General features: G+C 46.5%; 1 protein-coding gene across 2 annotated transcripts in view; it reads right to left on the reverse strand.

Annotated features, from left to right (window-relative positions):
* The window catches only part of ACTL6B (actin like 6B), an 18,822-nt gene extending 10,321 nt beyond the window's left edge, over positions 1-8,501 (reverse strand). Inside the window, exons 1-4 of one of the 2 annotated variants that reach the window (XM_084761984.1) lie at positions 8,380-8,495; positions 7,893-7,969; positions 7,310-7,475; positions 6,885-6,985 (exon numbers count right to left, since the gene is read on the reverse strand). In XM_084761984.1, coding sequence (XP_084618110.1) covers positions 6,885-6,985; positions 7,310-7,475; positions 7,893-7,969; positions 8,380-8,404 — 369 coding nt within the window. In that variant the 5' untranslated portion in view covers positions 8,405-8,495. Of the gene's footprint in view, positions 1-6,884; positions 6,986-7,309; positions 7,476-7,892; positions 7,970-8,379 lie in introns of both variants that reach the window. The other variant, XM_084761985.1, reaches the window with a different exon arrangement.
* Positions 8,502-10,367: the final 1,866 nt, after the last annotated feature.

Here is a 10,367-nt window from a genome sequence, read left to right on the forward strand (position 1 = left end):
GGAGAAATGCAAATCAAAAGCATAATGAGGGCCGGCTTCACACCTACCTAGACAATGTTGGTAATTAAAAACCCAGAAGGCGGGGCTGGTGAGATGGCTCAGCGGGTAAAGGCGATTGCTGCCAAGCCTGGTGGCACAAGTTCAATACCCAGGATCCGCTTGATGGACGGAGAGGACCAACTCTTTCAAGTTGTCCTCTGACCTGCACATGTGTTCCATGACATGCAGGTGCCCACACACGTACACAATAAACAATTAAATGCCCCCCCATAATTAAAACTAGACAGCAAGATGCTGGTGAGAAATTGAAACTCTCTCATGCTTGGTCGGATTGTGAAAGGGTTCGGCCAATGCAGGATGAGGTTGTTGGTTCCTCAAAATATATAATGGAGAAGTTCTACAGCAGCCAGTGATCCCAGGCCTGGCCATTCACCCCCGCCCCCCCCCAAAAATGAGGAGCTGGAGAGAAGGCTCAGTGGGTTAAGCACTCGCTGCTCTTGCAGAGGACCCAGGTTTGGTTCCCAGCACAAGCATGACAGCTCACAATGATCTGTTGGGATCTCATGCCCTTTTGTTGCGTCCACAGGCACCAAGCACACATGTGGTGCACATCATATGCCTATAGGCTAAATGACTATACATATAAGATAAGATAAACAACCTTTTTTAAAAAATAAAACAACCGCCTGGGTTGGTGGCGCACGCCTTTAATCCCAGCACTCGGGAGGCAGAGGCAGGCAGAGGTCTATGAGTTCGAGGCCAGCCTGGTCTACAAAGTGAGTCCAGGACAGCCAGGGGTACACACATAAACCCTGTCTTGAAAAACAAACAAACAAACAAACAAAAAACAAAAGAAAAAGAAAGAAAGAAACAAGTGCTAGAGGAAATCTTGGTACTTAAGTGCCGATAGCAATACCGTTCACAACAGCTGGTGGATGGATACATGTATGAATGGCTGGATACAGAAACTGTGCTATGTCTTTAAAGGGGATTATTATCCAGCCATAACAAAAAATGGAGTGAGGGTAAATAGTTCCACACGGATAACATAAAATGCATGCTAAGTGAACAGACACAAGCGCAGGATAGCAGGCAGCTCCATGGTAGAGGGCATGCTTGGCATCCCAGCATCTTTGCTGCCATCCCCAACACCCCAAAGGATACTGACACAAAGAGTCATGTTGTGTGACTGCTTTTTTATGAAACATCCTGAGCAGATATCTGTGTAGGGACAGAGAGTATCCAGGTGTAGTGGTGTGTACCTGTGATTTCAGCAATGAGGAAGCTGAGGCAGGAGGATAGCGACTTTGAGCCTAAAGCAGGTTATGTAAAGAGTTCCAGATCACACAGTAATAAACTATTTAAGTAATAGGTTCCTGAACTGTTTATTAAACTCCATCTCCTTGCACTGTGGTCCACTCAAGCTCCCCAGTTTGATTCTTTAAAGAGAGTCGGGCAGTGGTGGCGCACGCCTGTAATCCCAGCAATCAAGGAGGCAGAGGCAGGTGGATTGCTGGGAGTTCGAGGGCAGCCTGGTCTATAAAGCAAGTCCAGGACAGCCAAGGCTACACAGAGAAACCCTGTATCAAAAAAACAAAAACAAAACAACAACCAAACAAAGACAAGAGAGTCAACCCAAGGGTTCGTAAACTGGTAGAACATTTAACACAGTTGGAAGTGAAAACCTACCGAGAATTGAGTGACACCACGAATTTTTGAAGGACTCCTACCTCTTGCCTTCGCTGGGCTCCAGAAAAGGTAGAAATATGTGAAACAGCATTAAAAAAAAGATAGAATGCTTGCTGTTTCGCAGACGACCCAAGAGTTTGGTCCTCAGCACCCACAGTTTACAATCAGCTGTCACTCCAGCTCCAGGAGATCTGACATCCTCTGGCCTCCACGGGAACTTGCACGTAGAGACGTTTGCATACAGATAATATTTTTAAAAAACAATATAAACAATCTTACAAAATAAAACAAATCTTTTAGAAATTGAAGGAATAAGTTAATTCGATTAAAATGTAATCTAGGGCTGGAGAGTTACCTCAACATATAAGAGCTCTTGTTGCTCTTGCGCAGGACTTGGGTTTGATTCCTAGTGCTCTCGCGGCAGCTCACAACCATCGGTAACTCTAGTCCCAGGGGATCTGACACCCTCTTCCGACCTCTGAGGGCACCTGGCACGTGTGTAGTACACATACATGCATGCAAAGGAAATACTTCACAGACATAAAATAATTTTTAAAAATCTAAAATTTTTAGTTTTAGTTAAAAGATTTTTTCTACAGGGCTGGGGATTTAGCTCCGTGGTAGAGCTCTTGCCTAGCAAGCGCAAGGCCCTGGGTTTGGCCCTCAGCTCTGGAGAGAGAAAAAAAAAAAAAAAGAAAGAAAAAGAATTTTCTAAAGATGCCAAAGCAGAAATTTCCTTCAAAACCTTGTCCTCAAATAATCCCGTAGCAAAGAAAGCAATAGGCAAAGCCCTATAGTTTTGGCACAGGGCTTCTTATCACTTTTTCTTTCTTTCTTTTTAAAAAGAATTTTAAAAGATTTATTATGTATACAGCATTCTGCCTGCAGGCTAGAAGAGGGCACCAGAATTTGTTACAGATGGTTGTGAGCCACCATGTGGTTGCTGGGAATTGAACTCAGGACCTTTAGAAGAGCAGTCAGTGTTCTTAACCTCCGAGCCATCTCTCCAGCCCTCATCACTCTTTCTTTCTTTATTTTTTAAAGATTTATTTATTTATTATGTATACAGTGCTCTGCCTTCATGTACCCCTGCAGGCTAGAAGAGGGCACCAGATTTTGTTACAGATGGTTGTGAGCCACCATGTGGTTGCTGGGAATTGAACTCAGGACCTTTGGAAGAGCAGACAGTGCTCTTAACCTCTGAGCCATCTCTCCAGCCCCTCGTCACTCTTTCTTAATGGGCCACTTTTAAAGAAAAGCAGGCAACCCACTTGCAGAAGTCTTCTAAAAGTCTCTAAAATAAGATGGACGCTCTCAAACTATGGCAGGAAAACCAGTGAGGGAGAAGGAAGATACCTAACAACAAACTAGTGGCATCTTTAGTAAAGGAGTATGATATTGGACCCATGAAACAAGAAGATGCTAAAGCAAAGCTAACAACAACAACAACTACAAAGCATTGGTGGGGATATGTGTCAGTGATAGAGCTTCTGCCTAGAGGGTATTTTGTTTGTTTTGTTTTTTTGAGACAGGGTTTCTCCATGTAGCCTTGGCTATCCTGGACTCGCTTTGTAGACCAGGCTGGCCTCGAACTCACAGTGATCCCCCTGCCTCTGCCTCCCAAGTGCTGGGATTAAAGGTGTGTGCCACCACACCCAGCTCTGCCTAGAGTTCTTGAGGCCCTAATGTCAGGCCCCCAGCATCCCCTCAGGAAAATAAAAATAGCCTTCAGTTTTCAAGGTTCCAGCCATTTAAAAAGGAGAAGGGAGAGCTGGGAAGTTGTGGCACACACATTTAATCCCAGCACTTGGGAGGTAGAGGCAGGTGGATCTTTGTGAGTTCAAGGCCAACCAGGTCTGCAGGATGAGTTCCAGGACAGACAGGAGTACACAGAGAAACCTTGTCTCAAAACAAACAAATGAAGAAGAAGAAGAAGAAGAAGAAGAAGAAGAAGAAGAAGAGGAGGAGGAGGAAGAGGGGAGGAGAAGGAAGAGGAGAAGGAGGAGGAGGAGAAGAAGAAATAAAAAGAACAGAATTCAGGAGCAGCTATGGTAAACTCAGTAAAATGGTTGGACTATAAAGTTAAGGCATCATCTTGGAAGCTAGAGGAAAAGCTAATGATGGAAAACAGAAGGGAAAAGAAAGGACCAATTCGGGGGGGGCACAAAATATAAGTAATGGGATTTCCCAAAAGTGGGAACAAAGGAAATAAAGAGAAATAAATAGTAAAAACATAATTTAATTTTTTAACTCAATGGACCAATGGATGCTTGCCACCAAGCTTGATGACCTAGTTTGATTCCTAGATCCTACATGATGAAAGAGGTGGACCAAGACCTGCAAGGTGTCCTCTGATGTTCACACGGCACTCACACACAGACACACACATAAATAAACACAGATACACACATAGGTAAGAAAATGATGTAAAATATTTTCACTTAACTAAAATACAAAAGTTTCCAGAATAATTAATAAAATACGCCAACATCAGTACATATCATTTTTAAAAAACCCACTTAGAATGGAATGAGAATTCTAAATACTTTCAGAGGGGCAAAGCCAGTAGGATGGTGTCAGACTTCTCAATATGAACAGTAGATGTTCAAGGACAATGAGAGGAAATGCTTTCACGATCTGAAGAAAAATGCTTTCCAACCTTGAGTATGATACTTAGCTAAACTATCAATTCAGAGTCTCAAAAGAAATACTTCTTAAGTGAATCAAGAAAAGAAGTCAAATAAGTGAAACACCTGCTTTTCTCAGAAGAAAACCAAGAAGATTCTCCTAGGTAGTGCTCAAGGAAGATGTTAGTATAAAGGCTGTTTCTAGAATGTAAGCCAAAGTGGAATGTGTCAGTGGGCTCTGAGAGAGGTTTCTTCAACAAGACTAAATTAATAGACTATATTATGGAATTAGTATCTTGAGAAAATACATAGCTACCTGATGGGTAACTCAGGGCTATACTGATAAGTAGAAAATTAAGTTAAAAAACAACAACAACAACAACAAAAACCACCACAACAATACTTAGATCTGAGGAAGACAAAAGTCACATAAGAACGAAAAAATAGGGGCTGGAGAGATGGGTTTGGTGGTTAAGAGCACTGGTTGCTCTTCTAGAGAACCCGGGTTCAATTCCCAGCACCCACATGGCAGACCAAAAGCTGTCTGTAACCCCAGTTTCTAGGGGACCCTACACCCTCATACAGACATGCATTCAGGCATGTGACATAACAAATAAATACATTAAAAAAAAAAGATTTATGTATTTATTATGTATAGTGTTTTGCCTGCAGGTACTCCTGCAGGCCAGAAGAGGGCACCAGATCTCACCATAGATGGTTGTGAGCCAACATGTGGTTGCTGGGAATTGAACTCAGGACCTTTAGAAGAGCAAACAGTGCTCTTAACCTCTGAGCCATCTCTCCAGCCCAATAAATACATTTTTTAAAAGAATGAAAAAGTAATCATGGTTCATTCCCAGCTCTTATTAGCCTATAAAATAGAAAAGAATATAAACTCAGAATTAAAAAAAAAAAAAGACATGACTGTATTTAAAGGTGCAAAACGAGAAGCATTTATGAAATTGCCTGATGGGGTGAGAAACAGCCAAATAATCATCTCCTATAGTAGAAAATTCCTGGATAAGGCATAAAATAAGACAAACTTAAGAGCAGACAAGATGGTTCAGCTTAACATCCTGAGGTCAGTCCTTGGGACCCACATGCTGGATGGAGAAACCCGACTCTTGCAAGCTTCCCTCTAACCTCCATATTGACACTGTGGCACGCTCACCTCCCTCCACCCCTAAACACACACACACACACACACACACACACACACACACACACACACACACCACAAAACAAAAATAATAAAATGTATTCTTTTGAAATGCCCAGAGGTGCGCAGTGGTGGCACACACCTTTAGTCTCAGCACTCCAGAGGCAGAGGCAGGCAGATCTCTGTGAGTTCAAGGCCAGTTCAAGGTCTACAGAGGCAGTGCCAGGTCACCCCAAGGCTACACAGAGAAACCCTCTTTAAAACAAATGAATGAGTAAACACAGACAAAGAAACAAACAAACAATAAAACAGACAAAACATAAATGAAAAGAACAAAAAGTCAGCTGAAATGCCAGCATGAATGAGGAAATGAGTGACGAAGTCTCGCCCCAGCTGTTGGGAGACTGAGTGCCGTTTGCTCTCTTTAAGGATATGGTTTCTGAGAGGCTACTCACAGTGCGGTAGGTGGTCCTACAGCCATGCGCACAGAGGCAGCACTCAGTGAGAGGCAGCACTCAGTGGACTCCGTGCTTGCGTGCGTTTTTTTTTTTTTTGTCTGTTTGTTTTTGTTTTTGCTTTTGTTTTTTTTCAAGACAGGGTTTCTCTGTGCAGCCCTGGCTGTGCTGGAACCAACCCTGTAGACCAGGCTGGCTTTGAACTCACAGAGATCCACTTGCCTCTGCCTCCCAGGTGCTGGGATTAACGGTGTGTGCCACCTCCGCCTGGTGTTTGTTTTATTTTATTTTATTTTTTAAGCTCATGAAGTTGGGAAAGAAAAGTGCTAGGAGAGAAAAGGGAAGGGATGGGGTGTACTTAATAAAAAACACATTATATGCATATGTAACATTCTCAAAAAATATGTGCAAGGATATATATGTATATGTATATATATTTTTTTTGGGAGGGGGAACAGAGTCTCTCTTTGTGTAGTCCTGGCTCTCCTGGAACTCATATGTAGTTGAAGATGACCTTGGATTGCTGATCCTCCTGCTTCTGCCTCATGAGTACTGGGATTACAAGCTTAACTTTCCCCCCTTGAGTAGCGAGGCTTGAACGCAGAGACTTGTGTATGCCAGGCAAGTATTCTACCAACTGAGCTACATTGGTACTATGCATACGTGTGTGTGTGTGTGTGTGTGTGTGTGTGTGTACAACAGCGACCAAAAAAATGTAAGTGTGTGTGAACAACAGAGAGCAATGGAGTGGATGACGCTGGAAGAGAGAAGGCAGGTGGAGAGTAAGGCGGGGAGGAAGGAATACGGTTAACGATGACAGGGCTAGAAGGGGGAAAATCGGCAAAGGGAGGTGAAGTGACTGATAGTGGTGGCTCCAAGTTAGAGGTGATGGTGAAAAGGATGTGTCACCAGGGACCCACACCAGGGCTGGGCGTGGACCCCTGAGGCACTCACCGGAGCCTCGGACATGAGGACTGGGTGCAGGTTTGGCTCGGACTTGACATGTTTGCTGTAGGTGTGATCCAGGATGGCTCGGAAGCACTCCCAATCCTCAACTAGGGGCAGAGGGCCAGCGGGGAGAGACGGATGGGAAGGCAGGGAAGAAGGCAAGGATCAGAGACAGAAAGTAAAGGAGGGAGGGAGGCCAAGTCTAGAGGTAGGGTGAGTCCAGCTTGTGCTCGTAAGCACCCCTCCCCTCCCTTAAGTTCCAGAGGTCTAGGGGCCTTGGTCTGAGATCCCAGCAGTTGTAGGAAGCAGATGCTTGGGACTTGGGCAGCAGCAAGCAGGGCTCTGTGGGTGTGGAGATCTGCGTCCCTACGTTGGGGATGGGGTGGGGTGGGGCTCCCAATCAGATTCAGAAAGTAGTGGGGTTCCCTTACTCATTCCATTCTTGAGGGGTGACATGACCTCCGCTCCATCCCGAGGCACGTGCAGGGCATTGGTGTCGATGTGGAAAATCTTCCCTTTCTTCTCTTTCTCCCCCTCCAGCTCCAGCCCGCCCCCCTCTTCTGCGGCCAGCAGCCCCACAGTGGTGGGGAAGTCAGCCTGGTTACAAAGAACATGGATGGGAAGCCAGATTATTCCCCCTCCCTTTTTTTTTTTCTTTGAGACAGACTCTTACTATGAAGTTCCAGGCTGGCCTGGAACTCTATGTAGACCAGGCTGGCTTTGAACTTAATGAAGATTTGCATGCCTCTGCCTCTGGAGTGATGGGATTAAAGGAATGTGCTACTTTGTCCCCTTCTTTGCCTCCTTCTAGTCCCTTGTCCAATTGCACTCAAGACTCTCAGCCGTGCCCTCCCTCCCACCCGGGATTCCTCCCCTGTCTCCACTCAGATGAGCTACTTGGATTGACCTGTGCATGCGCGCCCGCGCGCGCGCGCGCGTTTGTTCATAGGCCAACCTGCCCGGCAGAGGGTGTCCGTGCCCCTAGGGATTTGGGGAGGGGACTGGAAGGCTCACCTTGGGGCAGTCCTCCCCAGCGTACCCAGCTCGGACTGAGAAGGAGCCAATGTCAAAGACGAGCGCCCCCACCTCATCTGTGCAAGGAGACAGGCGTGTGAGGAGACCTCTCCCAAACTGTCCCCCTAAACAGCTTGGAGAAGAGTCTGGGGGTAATAATAGCCACAGTTTGAACTTCAGCCGGCAGTGGGTGGGAGAGCCACCTGGACTTCAGGGCGTTCTAGAAGAGGAGGGTTAAAGCCACCAGAGTTCCCTCTTGCCTAGTGGCCTGGCAGGGAAAAGAAAGGTCCAGGGGTCCGGGAGGCAGTGCACGCTTGGGAACCCCAAGAGTGATGGAAACCAGAAAGAGTGGGAGACCCAAACCTCAGGTTGGACCTGATGCAGTACGGAGGTGACAGGCCCAGGGATGCTCAGGGCTTGGAACGCGCGGGTTCGGGATGCAGGGCTGCAGACCAGGCCGAGAACCCAGTGCCCCAGGCCGGCTCACCTCCGCCGTAGACTCCCCCGCTCATAGTGCTCTCTCTCTACGCGGCTCGCGGCCCGTGGGCGGCGGCGGGATCAGCACCGAGGCGGCCGGACAGCTCCCGGGATCCCGGGCGGGGCGGGGCGCGGCGGCGGCCAATCAGGAGCCTGGATTCCCCGCCCCCAACGGCGAGGCCGATTGGTTACGAAGCGAGACAATAACCCGGCTGGGGGCCGCTGCTTTAAAGGGACAGCTGCTTCTTCATTCAGAGGTTGGGAGGAGATGAGGGTTCCTACACGAAGAAGCCTGGAGGCTGGCCGACGACACAGACAGAGAAAGTAGAGGAAAGAGATGGAGAGTAGCGCTCCACAGGGCATGGGATCCTCCACCCAACCCCGTTTCTTGGTGTTATTTATTTCTTTTATTTTTTATGCAATTGAGGGCGAGGTCGCCTCTCAACGAGAGCTGTCCATACGCTGACTATTTGAGGTAGAGTCTGCTGCGTTCAGTCTAAACACAATCACAGAGAGATGGGAAGATAGAGAAAGGAACCAGATGAGTTTATCTCTCCATCTCTCCCTGTGTCTTTCCACCTTTGTCTCCAGGGTTATTTATTTATTTAACCAGGCTGGCCTTAAACTCACAGGGACCCCCCCCCCCCCCCCGCCCGCCTCGGGTGCCATCACTCCTCGCTTATTTTCTTTTATCTGGGGCAGGGTCTTGTGTAACCCAGGTTAGACTCAAGCTCACTACGTATCTGAGAATGACTTTGAACTTGTGATCTCTCTACCTCCACTTCCTGAGTGCTAAGATTACGACACCTATGCCAGCATCCCAGTCGATGAGGCTTAGAGGATGGAGCCCAGGGCTTTATGCATGTTAAGCCTGAACTCTGCCAACTGAGCCGTGTTTCCAGCCCCTTTACTTCCATCTTTCTGGTGACTGTTTTTCCTTCTACCACTCCCCAGGTCCTTGACCACATACATAACACATAATATACATGTACATACACATGGCTACATATAGGCACTCAGCTAACCCAGAAAACTTTTCTATTATTTTTTTATTTTTGAGACTATATATGTGTGTGTGTATAATTTCTTCCTTTCCTTTCCTCTCTCCAAATTCTCCAATACACCTCTCCTTGCTCTCTTTCAAATTCATGACCTCCTTTTTGTATGTATGTTTGCATATATTATGGGGTTTTTTTTGCATTTTTTGCATGTATCCTTAAACATAACCTGCTCAGTCTGTATGTTACTTGCATGTATGTTTTCAGGGTTGATCATTTGGTATTTGGTATTGAATGACTAACTGATTTGTTCTTCCCCGAGGGAGATTGTTTCTTCTGCTCTCAGCATTCTAGTGAGCCCTCTTGATCCACGTCTCCATCCAGAAGTTCTGTTCTTTGCTGGGTGTAGTGGCAAATCCCCGTCTTTCCAGCATATTCTGAAGGCTGTGGCAGGACAGACAGTAGGTGTGAAGTGATCTGTGTTACACGGGACTTAAAGAGACCTCGTCTCAAAAGAGTAAAGTGCAGAAAAGAAAAGAGTCGCGAGGAGATGGCCCAGTCGGTAAAGGATGAAGACCCGAGGTTGGACCTGCAGCCCTCATGTAAAAACCCAAGTGTGGCAGCTTGTAACCCCAGGGTGGGTGGGCGAGGGAGGGACGGGAAGATCCCTGGGGCTTGCTGGCTGGCCAGTCTCACTGAATCCATGTGCCTTGGGTTCAATGAGACCCTGTCTCAAAAAATCATGTAAAGAATGACTCTTTAATGAAAAGAAAGACACGATATTGACCCTCTGTCCATCATACACACAAACACATAAGGGCACGTGCAACTGAACACTCCTGTGCATACACACAGCATACCACACATGCCCACAGAGTCCTTTTTCTGGAAGGTTTTCGTGGGTCCCTGGCACCACTGACATATCAATTTTGACGGTAAAGATTAAGGGATGGCTTTGATAGCCTGGAGTGGTCAAGAGACCCTAGGTGACTCTTGTGTC

The sequence above is a fragment of the Acomys minous genome (assembly GCF_964271855.1).
Source record: "Acomys minous genome assembly, chromosome: 16".
Taxonomy (NCBI): domain Eukaryota; kingdom Metazoa; phylum Chordata; class Mammalia; order Rodentia; family Muridae; genus Acomys; species Acomys minous.